This window comes from Balaenoptera musculus, chromosome 1 (genome assembly GCF_009873245.2).
Source record: "Balaenoptera musculus isolate JJ_BM4_2016_0621 chromosome 1, mBalMus1.pri.v3, whole genome shotgun sequence".
Classification (NCBI taxonomy): Eukaryota; Metazoa; Chordata; class Mammalia; order Artiodactyla; family Balaenopteridae; genus Balaenoptera; species Balaenoptera musculus.
The window spans coordinates 12737954-12760092 of record NC_045785.1 but is presented as its reverse complement, the minus strand read 5'-3'; the positions used below and the strand labels follow the sequence as shown (position 1 = coordinate 12760092).

Below are 22139 nucleotides of genomic sequence, written 5' to 3'. Positions count from 1 at the left end.
GCCCCCAGAGTTGTTACCGACCAGTGTTCTCGGCCTCCTTAATCAATAGAAATTGATAAAAGGCCAGACAAGAAATTCAGGCAAGGCTTTATTGGGGTTCCTGCTGCAGCATGGGGGAGCGAGAACAAGTAACAGTTTCCCTTGGTGGCTCCCTGAGGAGGGGTGAGCTGTGTAGGGGTGTGTCCAGGGGTCAGGCCGGAGGGGTGGCTTAAGGGGTCTGCCCTCCACTTTGGTGGTGTTGTGTGCAGGGGGCATGCGCGGTACCCTGCTTTTGCTCCCGGCTCTTCAGAAGTGGCAGTTGGGTTTTTGGTCTTTTTGTATCTTGTTGTCCATAATTTGCCCAAACTGCACATGAATGCAGTTATTTTTAGTCCCTTATAGTTTCTTTATATTTTGTTGCTCCAGGAGCCGTTTGTCCAGGTGCAAGCACTGCAGAAAAGGGTCTCAGGTCCCAGGTCCCAGGTCTGCGATGACCTAAGCAGGGGTCTGGAAAAAGCAGCTGAGATGACTGAAATGGAGCCTTAAAACACACTCACACAACCTACTGTATAGCACAGGGAACTCTACTCAGTGGTCTGCGGTGATCTAAATGGGAAGGAAATCTAAAAAAAGAGTGGATATATATATACGTATAACTGATTCGCTTTGCTGCACAGCAGAAACTAACACAACATTGTAAACCAACTATACTCCAATAAAAAGTAATTAAAAAAAAACACGCTCACACACACAACCCTTTCATAGGACTGTTGTGGGGATTGTGTAAGATGATGGATCATAACGTCTGGTACATAGCAGGTGTTCAAGAAATGGCTTCTGACACTAAATGGCTAAGCCATGAAGGGCCTGGTTCCCTTCTCGCCCCTCTTTTACAGAACAGAGCTTACTGTATTGCAATTGTCCAGTTGCTTGCCTATTTGAGAGTAAATTCAGTGAGGGCGGCAACCATGCCTGGCTTGTTCACTCATTGTAGCACCCCAGCTCCTGGCACATAATAGGTGCTCCATGCAGATTTTTGAACAAACGAAGGAACGAACAAATGAATTGAGGCAGGAGATAGATGGGCCCCAGGCTGAACAGTTTCTCCCCTGTGGACAGAAACTCCATAATAGCAGAAACTCCATAAAAACAGGATGATGGAGGAGTTGGGCCCTGCCCAGATAAGAGATAAAAGACCACCTATTCCTCATTCTTGGAATCAGGGAGACCTCCTTGACTACACATGTGCAGAAAGGCTCCTTGGAGGTCAAAAAGGGAGGAGGGGGGCGCCACCTCATAATAAGTGATGTCAAGTACCCATAGGCCTCTTCACTAGAATCCATCTTGGCTAAGAGATGTGCACGCACACAGGGGAGGACCCTGAGATACACCAAATACCGACTCAGAACCAGGCAAAGCAAGATGACTGGTCAAAGGAAACCCGGAAGAAATGCCCCATAAAAGTGATTCAAACCAAAATGGTGTGACTCTCTCTATGAGTCCGCCCGTGTGTCTATCCACAGGTACTGTACTCTTTTTTTTCTCCTAATAAACACTTTACTTGTTTCACTACTTTCCGTCTTTGTGGGAATTCTTTTTCTGCAAAGCTGAAGAACCAAGGCCTTTCCACTGACCAGTGGTCTAGTGGCTAGTTTTCGTGCTCTCACTGCTGCGACCTAACCTCAGTCACTGGCCAGGAACAGAAACTCTCTTTCAAGCCGCTGCAAGGCGGAGGCCACCCGAGATCAGAATGAATGAATGAATGAATGACACTTCTGCCAGTCATCTTTGAAGTCCCCTCGGTTCATTCACCAACCCTCCTGATTTGCCCGCGACTGAGGGGTTTCTCAGGATGTGGGAGTGCTGAAACCTGGACAGTCTCAGGCAAACCGCACTGTGTCTGACAGAACTCAGCGACAGAGTTGAGTGACGTGATTGAGTGATAAATTTTCAGGAAGAAAGGGGTTAAAATTGGGATAAGACTTGGATCAGATGGCTCCGCCCCATCATGTTCTTTGTCCCACCCCTTTCCACTGCCCTCCCTCTCAGACTCCGCCCTCTTCCTTGGGGAAGGTCACCTTCCAACGCGGGAAGCCAAGTGGGCATGCGCTGAGCCCACCACAACTGCGCACGCTCTTGTTGACTGTCTCCGCCTTCCCTCCTCCCACTCGGAAAACCGGAAGCCGCCTCCCCCTCGGTGGCTCTTGCGCGGCTATCGGGTCCTCGGTGGATCCTGGCTCGGTGCCGCGGTGCTCGGCGGGACGCCGGCGGAGAGTGACATCGGGGTTAAGGGGTGGGGCTCGACGTCAGGATCCAAGATGGCGGCGGTGGTCGCAGTCTCCTTGAGGCGCCGGTTCCCGGCCACAACCCTTGGCAGAGCCTGCCTGCAGGTGAGCTTCGGCTCTGGGGTGGGAAGGGCAGGGATGAAAGTCACGGAGATGGCTTGCAGTTGAGGGGGCGGCGGAGGAGATTGAGGGGAGCACAGGGCCAGGCCGCAGGGAGGAGGATACCAGCTCCCGCTTGCTCAGGGCTCTGATTTTGGACGGGAGCATACCTGCTGGTTATCTTTCTGCACCTCTCTGCAGCCTGTGAGTTGGTCTGGGCGGAGAGGATTTTTTTAGACATAAGAATAAAAAAGAAGTTCAGAGAGGGGACTTGAATTGCCCAAGGTCACATGGCGAGCGAGTGACGACTGACTTGGAAGCAGAATTCGAATCCAAACATTTGAACGCCAAGCCCTTTTTCTGCCACCAAACCATCACCTCTGAGAAAGACAGAACCGCCGGAGCGTGAAGGATGGGACTGGGAGGCGAGGCACTCCTCCGGGGTGCAAGGTTGAGGGCTCAGTAAAGAGGGGAAGGGAGAAACGGAGGAAAATCCACTCAGCCCCCTGAGGATCTGGGTTCCTTAAAGCAGCGTCATCCTCTCAGTATCCCTGTCTGTAAAGGACGTATCATAATACCGACAGACTTTGGGCTTGGATCACAGGTACAGAGCTTGGCGCTGCTCTTATTTATATTATTCCGGGTGCATTGATATGTTTCCTCCACGCCCCTTGTATTGTCAGGAAACTACACACTTCTGATCTGCATTCTGAATGGGAACAGGTAGACGGGGAAGGGAAACTGCCATTGCAATCTGTGTATATCAGGGACTGAGGTATTACAAATCCCTTTCAAATCTTTTTTCCTCCTCTGGGCTCCTGAAATAACCCTGTAAGGTGGGTGAGCAGGAATTCTAACCTCCTTTTTAGAGATTTGAAAACTGAGGCCCCAGAAAGAAGATTTTTTTTACTTGCTCAAAAATATCACAGCCAAGAACCAGTTGATCCAGGACCTAAACTCAGTGTTTTGAACATAATGTGTGAAAAACTCCTAGCACAGATCTGGGCACATGGTAGGTGTACAAGAAATATTCGGTCCTCTCCTCTTCTTGCACTCCCATGAGAATACGTCTCATTTAAGTAACTGCTCTGGCTACACAGCACAGTGCATATGGCCCATCTTCTAATGCTAGCTCTTTCCAATATGCTTCATGTGAACTTAGACAAGTCATTTTACAGTCTTTCTGAGAAGGAGGGATGAGAAAGAGGACTGCCTACCAGAGCCTCAAGCTGGTGCCCTCTGAACATTAAATTGGTGATTGATAGCGACATTGTTTACCAATTCCTTTTATAGCTGCTGAGCAAGCAATTAAGTTGTGAGAGCCCCACCAATGAGAGTGAGTTCTAAAGCTCAGGTCCCTCTTCCAAGCATGAATTATAGAAAAGGCTGGTTTCATAGGTCAGTGTTGTAATTCCAGGTGAGGCCATTGTAGGGCCTCCTGAGGGCAGAGAAAATAGAAGATTCCCCCACACATGCACCCCCTTGTAGGAATATGCATTCATACCCACAAAAGCCACCTAAAAAGTAATGAGCTTGATGTATTAGCTCTGGGTACATTCAGGTTCCTAGGAGTCTAGGACACAGTAGGATTTCTCTTCTGAATTCCTTTTATTTAGTTTGCACCACTGAACCACAGTTCTGCCTGTAAGTATTTAACTGTAACGTATTAACTGTTGTTTGTGTTGTTGCCTCATTTCGTCATCTAGACTCTGTATTCCTTGAAGGCAATTACCACCTACTTTCAGTTGTGTATATCATTGCTCCTAGCACTGGCAGGGCTTAGGATACTTATCTGCCAATCAGAATAATACAAGAACTGATACGGTTGCCAATACTGAAAAGCAGAACTTATTTTCTGAGCCATGCTAGAAACTTGGCCCTCTAGTTAATCCTATGAGGTAGATTTTAATACTCCCAACCTTCTTACAAAAGAGGAAATAAAATCAGAAGGGTTAAGTAATTTGCCAAAGAACATCCAGCTACTAAGTGGTAGAGCTTGGATTTGGACCCATGCCACTCACACATCTAGCTCCAAGCCTGCTCCTTAAGGAAGCTTTCCTAGGGACATAACAGGCTACCTTCAGCATGATCCAGAATTCACCCTTCTCATCCTCCATCCGGATTCAGTCCAGTTGTTGATGATCTTGCTTCTTCCCTTAAATTATAAACTGTGGGTTTTATCTTATCCAAGATTTCCTACAAAGGTGCGCTAAGCCTTGAATACTCACTAGTTTTGTAGACTGAGGTAGAAATGCTTTTGAAGGACCCCACCCCACCCCCACCCCCACCCCCACCACCTTGGTCATGGGTTTGTGGTATAAATTTCTGGACAGGCTACAAAGAAAAAAAAACCTCAAATTTTTGCCCACCTCCCCACTTCCTCCTGTATATTCTCCTTTTCTGCCTGTTACTGTGGGACAATCGGCAGCACTCCAGTGGCTGCCCTTCACTCGTGTTCTCTGTCCCACTGCTTATTCAAAGATAGCTCTCCAGGGCTTCCCTGGTGGCTCAGTGGTTAAGAATCTCCTGCCAATGCAAGGGACATGGGTTCGAGCCCTGGCCCGGGAAGATCCCATATGCCGCGGAGCAACTAAGCCCATGTGCCACAACTACTGAGCCCACGTGCCACAACTACTGAAGCCTGCGCGCCTAGAGCCCATGCTCTGCAGCAAGAGAAGCCACGACAGTGAGAAGCCCGTGCACTGCAATGAAGAGTAGCCCCAGGGCTTCCCTGGTGGCGCAGTGGTTGAGAATCTGCCTGCCAATGCAGGGGACACGGGTTCGAGCCCTGGTCTGGGAGGATCCCACATGCCGCGGAGCGACTAGGCCCGTGAGCCACAATTGCTGAGCCTGCGCCTCTGGAGCCTGTGCTCCACAACAAGAGAGGCCGCAATAGTGAGAGGCCCGCACACCGCGATGAAGAGTGGCCCCCACTTGCCGCAACTAGAGAAAACCCTCGCACAGAAACGAAGACCCAACACAGCCATAAATAAATAAATTAATTAAATAAATAAATAAATAAAATTAAAAAAAAAAAAAAGATAGCTCTCCATGAGAATTCCCTGGCAGTCCAGTGGTTAAGACTCCACGCTTCCATTGCAGGGGGCTTGGGTTCAATCCCTGGTCAGGGAACTAAGACCCCGCAAGATGCGTATGGGAAAAAAAAAAGGCAGAGATAGCTCTCCAGAAAGTCTCCCCTCTCCCCTGCCTTATCAGGTTTTCCTTCTCTGTTGTATCAGCAGCAGCAGCACACAAGCATGGTGTAATTTCTTCCATCTTAAAATAAAAATAAAAAGCCAGATCCAGCCACCACCCCAGTTCTCCACTCATCTTTATAGAAAAATGTCTCAAGAGGTGTCTAAACTCGCTGACCACAGTTCATCTCCCCACATCTTCCCATGAACCTATTCCAGTCAGACTTTTCACGCTTACCACTTAACGGAAAGTACTTGGGTCAGGGTCACCAGTGACCTTGGCTTTGTTAAATCTAACGTCAGTCCTCAGTTCTCATGGTACTTTGCTCTCTGAAGCATATTGTTCACTCCCTCCTCAAAACACTTTTTTTGGCCTGACTCCCAGGACATCCCAGGCTTCAGGTTTTCCCCCTTGCACGTTGGCAGTTCTTTCTGTCTCCCTTTGCTGATTTCTCCTTTTTGCCCCAAACTCTAAATGCTGTGGCTCAGTCCTCAGGCCTCGTCTTTATAGTCACTCCTTTGGGCTTTAGATACCTCCTAAATTTATGTCTCCAGCCCAGACTTCACCCCAAATCTTCAGATTCAGATGGCCACCCAACTATATTCTCAAAATTTCCTCATGGATATTTAATAAACTTTTCTTGCCTAAAACCGAAATCCTGCCACTCCCCTGCCACACACACACCAACTTTCCCTCCCATCGCGGTTGATGGCAACTTCATCCTTCACGTGGCATGGGCCAAAAACTTTCGAGTCATCCTTCCTCTTTGCCTCACTCCCAATCTGTAAGCAAATCTGTCAGTTCCTTCTTAAAGTGTATTTAAAAACTAACCGCTTTTCACCATTTCTACAGCCACCAGCCTCGTTCAAGCCATCATCATCTCTTAGCTGATTATCGCAGTTACTTCCTGGTTTTCTTGCTTTCATCTTTGCACCTCTACAGTTGGTTCTCAAAACAGGAGACAACGTGATCCTTCCAAAACTTGTCTTTGTCACTCCTCAAAACCTTCCAGTAGTTTCCCATCTTACTCGGGGTAGAAGCAAAAGTCCTTCCAAGGCCCTGCGTGGTCTGGTTCTTCCATTAACGTCCTGATTTCCTCTCCTGTTCCTGTCCCTCTCACTCACTCCATTCTCAGCTACCACCAGCGCCTCGTTTCTCCTCACACACATTCCCACCTGAAGATCTTTGTGCTCCGTGCTCCCTCTGCCTTCTGTGCTCTTCCCCTAGATTTATGTGTGGCTTGCTTACTCACCTGCTTCGGGTCTTTGCTCAAGTGTCAGCTTTTCAGTGAAGTCTTCCCTGGCCGCCCCATTCAGAGTTGTCTCCAGGATCCCTATTCCCCTTCTACCCCTCCCTCCACCCCCATCATGGCATTTATCACCACCTAACAAACTGTAGGTTTTATTTGTGTGCGTCTCCTCCAATCACTGTGTAAGCTGCACAGGACTGGAATGTATGTCTGTTTGGTCCTTGATTCCCCCAAAGCCCAGAACAGTCCCTGGAGCATAGTAGTTGAACAAATAAGTGAATGACTATATCTGGACCAACTACCGCCTAAAATCTTGCTGATTGTATAAGTAGAGTAAAAACTTTTTCTCTATGCATCTTTTGGGGAAGAGGAATTATCTTTTTGTGCTGTTCTGTTTTGGATTTGCATTTTCACCACTATATAGCGGCTAAAAGGTTGGACTTTGGAGTCAGATGACCTATGTTTGAATCCTGACTCTTTTGTTATATGACCTTATTCTCATTTTTTAATTAAGAATAAAAAACTTTCCTCGTAAAGATTAGACATAATTTAGTATGACATCTGGCACGTGGTAAGGGCTGAGTGATGAAAGCTATTATTATTACTTCTACTGCATACACCTACAGAGCAAATTTTTAGATTTCTTTGGGGAATGTTTTTTTAATCACAGCTCCCAAAATCCTGTGTATTAACTCTTAGTTCAGCCCTCAAGATGAACAAAGTTCCATCACTTTTAGAAGCACAACCTGCCCTGGCCATTTTGATTTCAGTATCTTCTCTCTTCATTCCTGTTAGCCCCCCCTTACCCCACCAAATGTTGTATAAAATACGTTGTATAAAAAACTCAAAATGAATTTAAATTAGTTATTTTGGAAAAAAATTAGTGACACTTTGGGGTACCCCAAAACTTATGTTGGGCTTTATCGCCTTCAGATACTCTGTTGTGTGGTTTTTTTGTTTGTTTGTTTTAATTTTTTTTTTTTTTTTTGGCTGCATTGGGTCTACATTGCTGAATGCAGGCTTTCTCTAGTTGTGGCAAGCGGGGGCTACTCTTTGTAGCAGTGCGCAGGATTCTCAGGGCTTCTCATTGCGGTGGCTTCTCTTGTTGCGGAGCACAGGCTCTAGGCGCACGGGCTTGTTGTGGCTCACGGGCTCAGTAGTTGTGGCTCACGGGCTGTAGAGCGCAGGCTCAGTAGTTGTGGCTCATGGGCTTAGTTGTTCTGCAGCATGTGGGATCTTCCCAGACCAGGGCTCGAACCTGTGTCCCCTGCATTGGCAGGCAGATTCTTAACCACTGCGCCACCAGGGAAGTCCCTGTATATTTTTTAAAGGCATTTTATCCCTCTCCCCCTACTACTGCCTCAGGCATAGCAGCCGCCCACTCTGGGAAACAGTTTAGCAGTTTCTTAAAAAGTTAAACATATAACTACCATACAACCCAGCAATTACACTCCTGGGCATTTATCCCAGAGAAATGGAGACTTATGTTCACACAGAAACTTGTCCACAAATGTTCATTAAACTTTATTCATAATAGCCCCAAACCTGGAAACAACCTGCATATCCTTCAGTGGGTGAATGGCTTAACAAACTGAGGTGCATCAGACCATGGAACACTAGTTGGTAATAAAAAGAAATGACTGTTGAGGCACACAACTTGGCTGAGTCTCTAGAGAGTTATGCTGAATGGGAAAAAAGCCAGTCTCCCAAAATTACATATGAGATGATTACATTATATAACATTCTTAAAATGACAGAATTACAGAAATGTAACAGATTAGTGATTGCTAGGGGTGAAGGAGTAGGAATGGGAGGCCTGAGGGGCATGGCTATCTATGGCTGTAAAAGAGCGGATCTTTGCGGGGATGGAAATAATATTCTGTACCTGGACTATATCAGTGGTAATATTCTGGTTATGATATTGTGCTGTAGTTTTGTACAGTGTTACCACTGGGGGAAATTGAGTGAAGAGTACATGGGATCTCAGTATTATTTCTTATAAATGCATGTGATTCTACAGTTACTTCCAAATGAAAAGTGTAATTTAAAAAACTAACAATCTATGGATATATGCAACAACATGAATGAATCTCAGAGCATCATGTTGAGCGAAAGAAGCTAGGCTCAAGATGTATTATCTCATGGCATGTATATGAAATTCTGTAAGAGGCAAATCTGTAGTGATAGAAAGCCGATCAGTTGCCAGTGGTAGGGAGAGGGTGCTGACTGCAAAGAAACACTAGAGAACTTTCTGAATGGAAATATTCTGTCATAATTGTGGTAGAAGTTATACAACTTTATCAAAACTCATCAAATTATACACTTAAAATTAGTGAATTTTATTGTAATGACTATACCTCATTAAATCTAACAAAAACAAAAAAGGGGGTGTGTTAAGCAAGCAAAAGGCCTCTGGAGCTAATATCTTCAAGAGGGAATTCCCTGGTGGTCCAGTGGTTACGACTCCGCGCTTTCACTGCTGAGGTTGCAGGTTCCGGGCAACTAAGATCCCGAAAGCCATGCGGCACGGCCAAAAAATAATAATAATAATATCTTCAGGAATCTTTTCACTTCTTCCACTTCCTCTTAAACACCACAAGGTGGCATTAGCCAAACGTTCCTGTCATTTCACAATGGAGTCCCTAGTGAAAAGTGTTCATTTGTAGAAATGACTTTCCTTTTATTAATGATCTTAGCCAGCTTGGTGATAAGATAAAATACAGCTTTCATCCTCACCTTCACTTTCATTTTCTTCATACATTTTCTTCTTTTATACTGAGAGCTGATATTTTCAGCTTCATTTAATTTGGGGCGGTTTTTGCGAGCAAGTAATAAACTCCATTGCATTTCTTGTAATTACTCAATTAACCTTAAGAGTTTTTACTTTCTTTAACAGTGTATAAGAGAATTAGCTGGCCTGGAATACCATCTGAATATTTCTATCTTCAACTTATAAGTGCTCTTTGGACTGGCAGGATCCCTCATCACCACAGTAGAAGCTCAGCAGGACTTGTTGAGACCTTGTTTCATCTGCCTAAATGCAAAAGGGCTTCAAGGACTATGGGATGGGGGCAGCTTAGCATTACAGTTAAGTCCCCTACGTACGAACAAGTTCCGTTCCGAGAGCGCGTTCATAGGTCCAGTTTGTTCGTAAGTCCAACAAAGTTAGCCTAGGTACCCAACTAACAGAATCGGCTATATAGTACTGTACTGTAATAGGTTTGTAATACTTTTCACACAAATAATACATAAAAAACAAACAAACACGAAAGATAAAGAAAACGTTTTTAATCTTACAGTACAGTACCTTAAAAGTACAGTAGTACAGTATAACAGCTGGCATACAGGGGCTGGCATCGAGTGAACAGGCAAGAAGAGTTACTGACGGGAGGAGGGAGAGGAGGTGGGAGATGGTTCCTTGCTGGAACCAGATGCACGTTCGCACCTTTGAAAGTTCACAACTTGAAGGTTCTCATGTAGGGGATTTACTGTATACAGTAAGTGGTTAGGACTCCGCGCTTTCACTGCTGAGGACCGGCATTCAATCCCTAGTCGGGGAACTAAGATCCCACAAGCCACACAGCGCAGCCAGAAAATAAAATAAAAAAATAAAATTGTATTAAAATTTTTTAATTAAATTTAAAAAAACTGATAGACTGAGTAATGCACATTGCCCTCCCTAACATGGATGAGCCTTATCCAATCAACTGAAGGCCTCAGTAGAACAAAAGGCTGACCCTCCTTCGAATAAGAGGAAGTTCCTCCTGCCTGACTGCTTTCAAACTAAGACATTGATTTTTTTTTGCTTGCCTTTGGACTTGAAATAACGACTCTTCCTGGGTCTTGAGCCTGCTGGCCTTTGGGCTAGAACTATACCATTTGCTCTCCAGCTTGCCAACTGCAGATCTTGAGACTTGTTATCCCCTGTAATCACATGCGCCAATTCCTTATAATAAGTCTCTTTTCATATATGTGTATATATATGTACACACCATTGGTTCTGTTTCTCTGGAGAACCCTAACTAATACACCTGCTCTTAAGGAGTTAAGACGTAAAGAGAAGAAAACAGCACCAAGAAGAGACCTGAGAATATTCACAAATGAATAGTACAGTGTTTAGGAATGTGGGTTCTGGAGCCAGACAGACAGACCTGGGTTCCAATCCTGGCTCCACTCACCAGCTCTGTAATCACGAGCCCATCACTTGGTCTCTGAGCCTCATTTTTCTCATCTTTAAAATGAAGATTCAGTGGAGTAATTAATATAAAGCATTTAATTCGGTGCCAGGCAATAATAAATAGTGGTTTTTTAAATGAGTATAAACTTAAATATGAAACTTTTTTTTGAGCAACAGCACCCTTTTTGCAAATATGTTTTTATGCGGAGGCTGTTGTAGTTGAAGGCGTGAGGGAAGTCAGGCCCACCCTCTTAACCTTATCTATCCCAGCAGCCCCTGGGTGGCACTCTAGGTTTCCTTGGCTCGCTGTGTGAAACCCACTGGCAGAGACTGCAAGTGCCCAGGAGATGGAACAGTATCATCAGAGAGAGCAGGTCTCAGCTGTTTGTTAGTTCCCTAAATTTATTTTAAGATACAATATTCTTTATCTTGTTTCCTGCCATAATGCTATGGACGGAATGTTTGTGTTCCCCCAAAATTCATATGTGGAAGCCCTAATCCCCACTGTGGTGGTATTTGAAAATGGGGCCTTTGAGAGGGAATTAGGGTTAAATTAGGTCATGAGGGTAGGACCTGTATGATGGGATTAATGCCTTTATAAAAAGAGGAAAAGACATGAGATCTCTTTCCAACATGTGAAGATAGAGCAGGAATGTAGGTCTCTGCAAACCAAGAAGGTCCTCACTAGACATCGAATCTGCTGACACCTTGATCTTGGGCTTCCCAGCCTCCAAAACTGTGCGAAGTAAATGATTGTTGTTTAAGCCACCCAGCCTTCGGTATTTTCTTACAATGGCCCAGACTAAGACACCTAATCGAAAAGCACCAGCATCTCATTTTGACAACTGCAGTGGCTTTCTAACTGGTTTCCCCAGATGTCATGTGACAGTTCTTCCCTTGTAAGCCAGTGATGTTCTTCTCAAAAATAAAAATGATTGTGTCACCCACCTGATAAATTTTTATTAGCTTCTTATTGCTCTTAGGATAAAATCAAAACTTACAAGTCTTTCTTAAGTTCCTCGAGTCTGCCACTCTTCCATCCCTTGTCAAGTCACCCTGCTTTACAGTGGACTTCTCTCGGTCTTCACAGGTGCCTGTGCTCTCCCCCACCTGGGACTCTACATGTGTTGTTCCTAGGTTTATAACACCCTGTTCTCCTTCCCCTTCATCCCTATACATCAAGCCTCAGCTTAAATATCATTTATAGAGCCTTCCCCGACCACTTAGACTAGTGCAAGTCTCTGCTGCATTCTTCCCTCTCTACACTTTATTGTGAATATTTCATTTATCTTCTTGCTCACTACAAAGTAGATTCTATAAGGGCAAAGGCTATGTCTCTTTTGTTAAGCACCATTTCACCAGCCCCCAGCACCATGTCTGGCATATTACAGGTACTTAGTATTGTGTGTTGGATATTGGATGACTGCCTATCCAAGAAGACTGTGTCAGTAATGTGTGGGTTTGTATCCAGTATTGCAGTTTATAGTGGCAACTAAATAGAAGGATTTATCTTGCATTTTTAATGATTTTTTTTTTCCTTCTTATGAACTTTTTAAATTTCAGGCCTGCCGTGGGGCCCAGACAGCTGCAGCCACAGCTCCCCGCATCAAGAAATTTGCCATCTATCGATGGGACCCAGACAAGACTGGAGATAAACCTCATATGCAAACTTACGAAATTGATTTGAATAAGTGAGTATCTCTGTGAAAGCTAGGTATTTGATAAATGAAGGTGAGCTCTTGATCTATTTCAGGGACATGCTTTTCCCATCCTTGGAAGGTTTAAAAACAGATTATCCAGTGGCTCTGGAATTTATCATCTATTTTTAAAACAACAAGGTAGATACCTGATTCAAAAACATAATACCAAGAATAACAACTTTTACAAAATTCATTTCCTTCCCGCAAATCAAAGTATAACAGTTTCTAGGAATACTGACAGAGATAGCATTATGCATAGTATCTGAAGTCATTAACACATTAACAATTTTAAAATACTCAATGTTTTTATGTTAATTTATGTATATGGACCTATGTATTCTATAATAATGATAAGCACTGTAAACTTGGCTGGAATGGTGATAGGACAAGATAGGGGTGTAGTTTAAATATTAAAAATGATCCATACCTATGTATTAGCTTTCTGTTTCTGTCGTAATAATTGCTGCAAACTTAGTGGCTTAAAACAACATAGATTTATTATCTTATAGTTCTGTAGGTTAGAAGTCTGGTAAAGGTTTCGTGACTAAAATCAAGGTGTCAGCAGGCTGTGTTCCTTTCTGGAGACTAGAGAATCCGTTTTCTGCTCCTTCGAGCTGTTGGCAGAATTCAGTTCCTTATGGTTGTAAGACCGAGGTCCCTGTTTTCTTGTTGGCTGAAAGCTGAGAGCCATTCCCAGTTTTTAGAGAAACTGCATTCCTTGGCTCATAGTCCACATCTTCAAAGCCAACAACAGCACGTTGAGTCCTTCGCATTACCACTCCTGAACCGCTCCTCTTCCATCTTGTTTTTTTTTAATTTTATTTATTTATTTTTGGCTGCATTAGGTCTTCGTTGTGGTGCATGGGCTTCTCATTGCGGTGACTTGTCTTATTGCGGAGCACGGGCTCTAGGTGCGCAGGCTTCAGTAGTTGTGGCATGTGGGCTCAGTAGTTGTGGCATGTGGGCTCTAGAGCACAGGCTCAGTAGTTGTGGCACATGGGCTTAGTTGCTCCGCGGCATGTGGGATCTTCCCGGACCAGGGCTCGAACCCGTGTCCCCTGCATTGGCCGGAGGATTCTTAACCACTGAGCCACCAGGGAAGCCCCCTCTTCCATCTTTAAAGAATCTCCACAGGTAGCCAAAAGGAAAGAAGAATCTAGTGGGCTGGGCTCTAGCTTCCCACCACTCCACACCTCCACCTCCCAAGTAGAACCAGAGCTGCTCTGTTTTATGATCTGTTTTATTTGTAAATGAATAAGTATTTCTTTTGAACAAAAGCTTCCATGGCACCAAAAAAGTTATTTGAAAACCACAGGTACTTTAAATGCTTTTTTTAAACTCTATCAACACACAAACTCTTTTAATAAGATAGAGTTAATTGATACATAATCTTCTTCTCAGACAAAACTATCAAATATTCAGCAACCAAAAATTATTAATAAAATTCAAAGAAAGGGAAATTGTACAGGCCACATTTTCTGACCGTAATACAATAAAACTAAAAATTCATATTAAGAACAAAAAAACCCTAATTACTTGGAAATTTAAAGCACTCTTTTAAATAACTACTTGATTAAGGAATAATAAAAATATTATTATCAGATACTTAGAAAATAAAAACATTGCAAATTAAAACTAGAGAATGTGATTAAAACTGGAAGAGTTAAATTCATAACTCTATTTTTAACGATAAAATTTAAAGTGATTGCGTTTACTTCCAATAATGGCAGAATAGTTTCCCTCATACTAACCTTTCAACAAATAATAACTGTACACTCTGGTTTATAAGATAAATATAAGAAGCAATGACCTGAAGGCACAGGAGAGTGACCAAAGCAGGCAGACACTGGAAGGGAGTTGACACTTGTAAGTATAGAGTGTTGCTTGGATAAATAAACTGTTTTTGCATGTTTTTTTTTTACCTGAGGGCAAGCCCCGGTTGATGTGGGAGTGCAAGGGCTAAAACTCGATTAAAAAAAAAATCACAGTCTAGGGACTTCCCTGGTGGTGCAATGGTTAAGAATCCGCCTGCCAATGCAGGGGACAGGAGTTTGAGCCCTGGTCTGGGAAGATCCCACATGCCGTGGAGCAACTAAGCCCGTGTGCCACAGCTACTGAGCCTGCGCTCTAGAGCCTGCGAGCCACAACTACTGAGCCCGTGTGCCAAAACTACTGAAGCCCACGCGCCACAACTACTGAAGCCCATGCGCCTAGAGCCCGTGCTCCACAACAAGAGAAGCCACCGCAGTGAGAAGCCTGCACACCGCAACAAGAGTAGCCACCGCTCGCCGCAACTAGAGAAAGCCCGCACAGCCAAAATAAATAAATAAATAAATTTATTGAAAACAAAAACAAAAAACCCCACAGTCTTAGTGTGGTCACTAGCTTGAATAACCAGATGATATATTTGGAAGCTACCATAGCACCAGAAAATGAGGGGGAAATCCTGGAAAGAAGTACAGAGGGGGAGCCCCAAATTCTGTTTATGAACTGTGCCCAGATCTTGAGTTCAGCCATACTAATTGTTGCTTTAAAAAAAAATCAGGCCGTGCTGAGGGCACCGGCAAGAGCGGGTGCGAGCGGGTGGCTGGTGGGGCTGGTGTGTCGGGTGGGCGGGCCGGAAGCTGGGTCGCCTGAGCCCGCGGCTTCCGGCATCCTGACCCATGCTCGGCTGGTCACTCTGAAGGGACACGGGGCGGGGGGGCTCCAAGCGGCCGCACAGCGGGGAGCGGCGGCGGCAGCATCAGGTCCTGAGTCTCTATAGAAGCTGAAATCCATCAATCTCCTTTCTTCAAAATGCAGTGAAATGTACCAGAGACTGTATTCCGACTGGCACATAGGACATGCATGGAACCAGATAAAGCTGGTCTTTGGGGACACTGTCAAAACAGAAAGGAACCATTACTTTTATATACGTCGGAATCCAGAGTGGTTTGGGTACCGGGCCCTCGGAAACGATGGCTGCATTGCCTGCTGCCCAGTGTGTTGCAAAGGAAAGGAAGCCATTCATTGCTCATCCACCCCAACCAGGGGTCCTTCACCCTAAACAGTGGGAGCAGGATATTTTATCCAAGAGGGTTCTGTCATCCAGTGCTACATCCCCAGGAACTCCCTCCAAAAAAAGGAAGAACCTGATCCTTTACAAGACAGATCAGTTGGTCCTTATCAACGATTTAAGAAAACATTTAGGGCTTCCCTGGTAGCGCAGTGGTTAAGAATCCGCCTGCCAATGCAGGGGACACAGGTTCAAGCCCTGGTCCGGGAAGATCCCACATGCCGCGGAGTAACTAAGCCTGCAAGCCACAACTACTGAGCCTGCGCACCACAACTACTGAGCCTGCTGCGCTCTAGAGCACGCGAGCCACAACTACTGAGGCTGCGAGCCACAACAACTGAAGCCTGTGCGCCTAGAGCCCGTGCTCTAAAACAAAGAGAAGACACCACAATGAGAAGCCGGCGCACCGCAACAAAGAGTAGCCCCCTTCTCGCTGCAACTAGAGAAGGCCCGCGCGCAGCAACAAAGACCCAACACAGCCAAAAATAAAATAAATAAATAAAAATAAATTTATTTTTAAAAAAAATTTAGATAATATGGGAAAGTTTTGATTCCAGTGCATCTAATAACTTCCAGTGTTTGGCTTGGAATGTTTTATTATGCAGCCATAAAAGGAGTGAATGTCGTTCCTTTTCTAGAACTTACTGGGTTACCTGACAGCGTAGTAAACGTTCTGAAAAATTCCCAGAGTGGAAATGCACTAACAGCATATGCCCTGTTGAAGATTGCACTGCCTACGCGATACACTGTGACCCGGGGAGGGGGGACTGCTTTCACTGTGAAGTATCTGCGCAGCCGCGGCTGCATGTCAACGCCACCTCCTGTGAAGGAGTATCTGCAGGACAGGATGGAGGAGACAAAGGAGCTCCTCACAGAGAAGATGGAGGAGACAAAGGACAGGCTCACTGAAAAACTGCAAGAAACCAAAGGAAAGGTTTCTTTTAAGAAAAAAGTGGAATAAGGTGCCTTATATACCAGGTTATAGACAGTTCCTGCACTTTAACCCTTGGAGACTATGGACAAAGGTACATGCTCTTGAATATTTTTTTGGTTAGCAGCCTAAATATAGCAGTCCTCTGAGGGTTAAAGAACTGAGATAACTTTTTAAAGTTAAACATCACTAGAAAATCAGTGTTTTTTGAAAAGAAAAAGTGAATCCAGTATAAGAATTTCGTGTCAGTAGCAGCGTTAAGCAGTGGTCCATGTCTTCAGTCATCCTTGCTTTGTGTTCAGATGCAGCTGTTGACTCCTTGAATAGCTGGTGCGGCCCTCCACAGATTTAACACTAGGTCTTCATCTTTGTTATTCACTGAGGTTTTAACTGTATTCAGTTCTCAGTGTGGAGACAACCTGTTATCCTCAGAACTGCTTGTGAATAAGAGGATATTTAGTCTTTCTATAAAGACAGTATATAACGGTTACATACCAGTTAAAAGGTAGACTTCATGTGAAGAAAGCTGAATGAAAATTGGGTCATGTATATGTAAATTAGATGTATTGGTTATATGTAAATGAAAAATTGACCCTTTAAAAATGATTTTTACGTGAAGCTTGCCATAATCAAATTTTTTAAGTAAATCTGTGTGGCATAGCACTTTCTCACCCAGAACGTAAAACTGTTATTCCTGCATCGTGTCCTCTCCAACTGATCTCTCAGAGGGAAAGGGAAAATCATTACACCTTAAGTTTATGGTGGAGATCAAATATCCTTACCAGTGCCTGGAGCTTGTGGTTCTCAGCAGTGCAGGTTTGGGAGGATGGGACCTGCCTGTCCCTGCCTCCTGGTTTCCACCAGCCAGAGTCGGTCTTGATTCCATTTTGGAGTAAAATTTTAAGATTGTAGCTGCTGTTTCCTCTTGCACTGAAACATCCTTACTTGAGCATTTTACTTGAATTTTTTAAATAGCAAAGCTATCATTAAAACCTGCTTGGAATGAAATTCAGTCATGTCAGATGTGAAAGTTGCCGCAATTTGTGTGGGTGTGTTTGAGGATGTGTTTGTGTGTTTCCTTTTGCTCTGCCTTTACTTCAGTTCTAACCTTTCAATTGAAAGAGGGAATGGGCCTCTTTCTAGACTGTCTTTGTTATGGGTGATCTGATAAGGCAAGAGAATGCCAGAAGTAGTCCCGCAGGCATCACTGCTGTGAGGCAGGATTTTCGTATTAAATACTGAGTTTGGCCAAATATAGAGAATACTTTAAAGGGAAAATAATGTTTACATTTGATATGTCTAATCATTATATTGGCTGTGCTGTGGTTGGACTCTTCTTTGTGGGGGTGGGTGGAGTGGTGAGGAGGCAGGGCTCACTCTGCCACATGCAGGCCTGATAAGGCAGGATGGTTTGTCTCCTGATACAGGTCGAACGTGTGATTTCAAATTGACAGCACATTTTCAAATCCAAAAAACAGTAAACATGTTTTAGCTTGTTTATTAAATAATTCACATTTTTGCGTATATTAAATGCTAAGATAGATATTAACAAATTTGTTTATTTTTAACCACTGAGACTGCCTGGTGTAAAATCATGTGTTATATGAAACTTTCTTTTTACTTTTCACGCTGCCTAGGGTGTGTTTTCCAATGAGGATAAATTGTGGGTCTTAGAAGCACTAATAATCCTGAGTTTCCACCTTTGGTTCAGCCCATTTGAGATTTGTTGCCATCCAGTTTCATAATTGTGTTGTGTTTGTCCAGTTACAGAAAGTGAGGCGCTGGGGAGTGCTTTGATAATCTCTAGTGAAACATTCTCTGAAGGTGTAAAAAAAAAAAAAAATCACTCTTCTGAGAAGCATGATACAGTCCAGGGTTACTACAGCATGTTATTCACAAGGTCCAGCATACAACCCAAAATTACTAATCATACAAAGAAACAGTGAAAAGTGAAAAGACAATCAGTGGAGACCAGCCTTGAAGCAACCCAGTTGTGGGAACTAGCAGAAAGGACTTTAAGCAATTATAATTGTGTTCATAGATAAAGGAAAATACGCTCATGATGGGGTAGGAAATCTCAGCAGAGAGAAACTATTGATATTTAAAAAGAACCAATGGAAAATCTGGAACTGAAAAATACAATATCTGAAATAGAAAATTCACTGTATAGGCTTAACAGCAGATTGGAAATGACAGTAGGAAGATTTGGTGAACCTGAAAGTAAATTACTAGGAAGTGTCTATTCTTAAGACAAAAAGGAAAAAAGATTTTTAAAAAAGAACCTCATTGATCCATGAAACAGTATCAGAAGGTCTAACACATGTGGAATTGGAGTCCCAGAAGGAGTGGAGTGGGGGAATGGGCAAAAAATATATTTGAAAAGGTAATGGCCAAGAATTCCTCAAGCTTGTGAAAAACATAATTTACATATTCAAGAATCTTAGTGAGGGCTTCCCTGGTGGCGCAGTGGTTAGGAATCCACCTGCCAATGCAGGGGACATGGGTTTGAGCCCAGGTCCAGGAAGATCCCACATGCTGCGGAGCAACTAAGCCCATGTGCCACAACTACTGAAGCCTGCACGCCTAGAGCCTGTGCTCTGCTACAAGAGAAGCCACCACAGTGAGAAGCCCATGCACCGCAACGAAGAGTAGCCCCCACTCGCTGCAACTAGAGAAATCCCTCACAGAGCAACAAAGACCCAATGCAGCCATAAATAAGTAAATAGATAGATAGATAGATAGATAGATAGATAGATAGATAGATAGATAGATAGATAGATAAATTTTAAAAAAAGAATCTTAGTGAACTCCAAGCCCAACATAAATAAATAAATAATAAATAAATAAATAGGATCTTAGTGAATTCCAAGCAGGGTAGATACACAGAAAACCACCCAAGCACATCATAATCAAGTTACTGAAGATAAACAAAATCTTGAAAGCTATGAGAAAAAAACACATTGCATGCAGGGATATGAATGATTGTTTACTACTCATCAGAAATTACAGAAGCCAAAAGACAGTGGAATGTCTTCTCTAAGTTACTAAAAGGAAAGCTCTGTCAACTGAAATTCCGTATTCAGCAAAAAGATCTTCAAGATGAAGATGAAATTAAGACATTTTCAGATAACGAAAAGTAAAAGAAGTCATAGCTTCCTGTACTGCGTGAAAGAGGAAGTTTTTCAGGCTGAAGAAAAATAATACCAGGTGGGCCAGAGACCTGTGCCACATGAAAAAGGAAGTTTTTCAGGCTGAAGAAAAATAATGCCAGGTGGAAACTCAACTCTTAGAAAAGTAATGAAAGGCACCATATATGATAAATACAAAACCATTTTTTCATCTTAACTTAATTAAAATAGATATGACTGTTTAAAACAAAATCATAGGGACTTCCCTGATGGTCCATTGGGTAAGACTCCACATTCCCAGTCCGGAGGGCCCGAGTTTGATCCCTGGTCGGGGAACTAGGTCCCGCATGCATGCCGCAACTAAGAGTTGGCGTGCCGCAACTAAGAGTTCACCTGCCACAAGTAAGAAGTCCACATGCCACAACTAAAAGACCCAGCGCAGCCTAAATAAATAAATAAATAATAGCATTTTTAAAAAACAAAACAAAATTATAACATTGTCTTACATAAAATATAACTTATATAGAGGTTGGAATGTTGTTGCGTGAAGTGGTACAATATTAACTCTAAATAGACTGAAAAGTTAAGGACATATAATTCTAGAGTAACCTTTTTTTTTTAATGCAGAGAGATATATAGCTAAAATGGAATTGGAATATATAAATTAAATATATCAAAATGGAATTCTGAAAATATTTACTTAATCTAAAAATACTACTTAAAAGAAGGCAGAAAAGAGAGAACAGGGAAAACGTGTTGGGACAGATAGTAAAATGATAGACCCAAATCCAACCATATCAATAAGTACATCAAATGAAAAGAGACTAAACACTCCAATTAAATGGCAAAGATTGTCAGGATAAGTAAAGAAGCGAAGCCCAACCACATGCTATTTACAAAAAATGCACTTTAAAAAATTTTTGGCCACACTGTGGGGCATGCAGGATCTTAGTTCCCCGACCAGGGATCGAACTCTCACCCCCAGCAGTGAAAGTGTGGAGCCTTAACCACTGGACTGCCAGGGAGGTCCCCCAAAGTGCACTTTAAATATAAAGACACAGATAGGTTGAAAGTGAAAGAGTGGAAAACAATATCCATGCAATCTGCATTAAACATAAAAAAGAGTGGCTATGGTAATATCAGATAAAGTAGACTACAAGGCAGAGAACACTACTGGAAATAAGAGGGGACATTTCATAATGATAAGGGGATCATTTTCTCAGGAAGACATAACAATCATAAATGTGATTATGAAATACACATTCTTTTTAAGTACACATGCTACATTCACTAAGATACTGGGCCATAAAACAAATTTCAATAAATTTCAGAAAGTTGGAATCTTACAGGGTATAATCTCTGACCACAGTGGAATTAAAATTTAAAGCAGTAACAGCAAGATAATTTAGGTATCAAAGCAGAAATCACAAGGGAAATTAGAAAAGATATTGAACTAAATGATAATGAAAATACAGCATTTCAAAATATGCAAGATGCATCTAAAGCAGTGCTTAGAGGGAAATTTATAGCTTCAAATACATACATTAAAAGAAGAAAGGTTTAGAATCAGTGATCTAAGATTCTACCCTAAGAAGGTAGAAAAATAAGAGCAAGGTAAACCAAAAGCAAGTAGAAAAAGGAAATAATAAAAATAAGAGCAAACAGGATGGGGGCTGGGGGGAAGACAGCTGGTAGAAAAAAATAAAACCAAAAGTTGGTTTTTTTGGAAACAACAAATTTGATCATTTCCTAGCCAGACTGGAGAAAAATAAGAGAAAACAAAATCCCAATATCAAGATAGAAAGAGAGCCTATGGATATTAAAATGATACCAAGAGAGTATTATGAATAACTTTATGACAAATTCAATAATTGATGAAATGGACAAATTCCTTGAAAAAAATACAACTTACCAGATTGACATAAGATGAAATAGAAAATATGAATAGTTCTGTGTTACAGAAATTAAATGTGTTATCAAAAACATTTTCACATGGAAAAATCCAGGCCCAGGTGGCTTCACTGGTGAATCATATCACACATTTAAGAAAAATCTAACAATATTCTTTCAGAAAATAAACAAGGAATATTCATTTCCTAGTTCATTTTATGAGGCCATCATAACCTGATACCAAAATCTAACAAAGACATTACAAAAACGAAAATTACAAATTGGTATCATTCGTGAACATAGACACAAAAATCCTTAAGAAATTTTAGCAGTTCAAATCTAGCAATCTATAAAAAGGGATAATGCCTTAATGACCAAGTTTCAGTTTATCTCAGGAATATGAAGTTGGCTTAACACTGGAAAATCAATCATTGTAATTCATCATACAAAG

At 42.7% G+C, this 22139-nt stretch overlaps 1 protein-coding gene and 1 pseudogene across 1 annotated transcript in view; both read left to right on the top strand.

The window, feature by feature from the left end:
* Nucleotides 1-2045: 2045 nt before the first annotated feature.
* The window catches only part of SDHB (succinate dehydrogenase complex iron sulfur subunit B), a 39860-nt gene continuing 19766 nt past the window's right edge, over nt 2046-22139 (top strand). The window contains exons 1-2 of the mRNA XM_036852309.1: nt 2046-2369; nt 12548-12675. Coding sequence (XP_036708204.1) covers nt 2298-2369; nt 12548-12675 — 200 coding nt within the window. The 5' untranslated portion in view covers nt 2046-2297. The remainder of the gene's footprint in view (nt 2370-12547; nt 12676-22139) is intronic.
* Nucleotides 15481-18047, top strand: LOC118895385 (annotated as a pseudogene).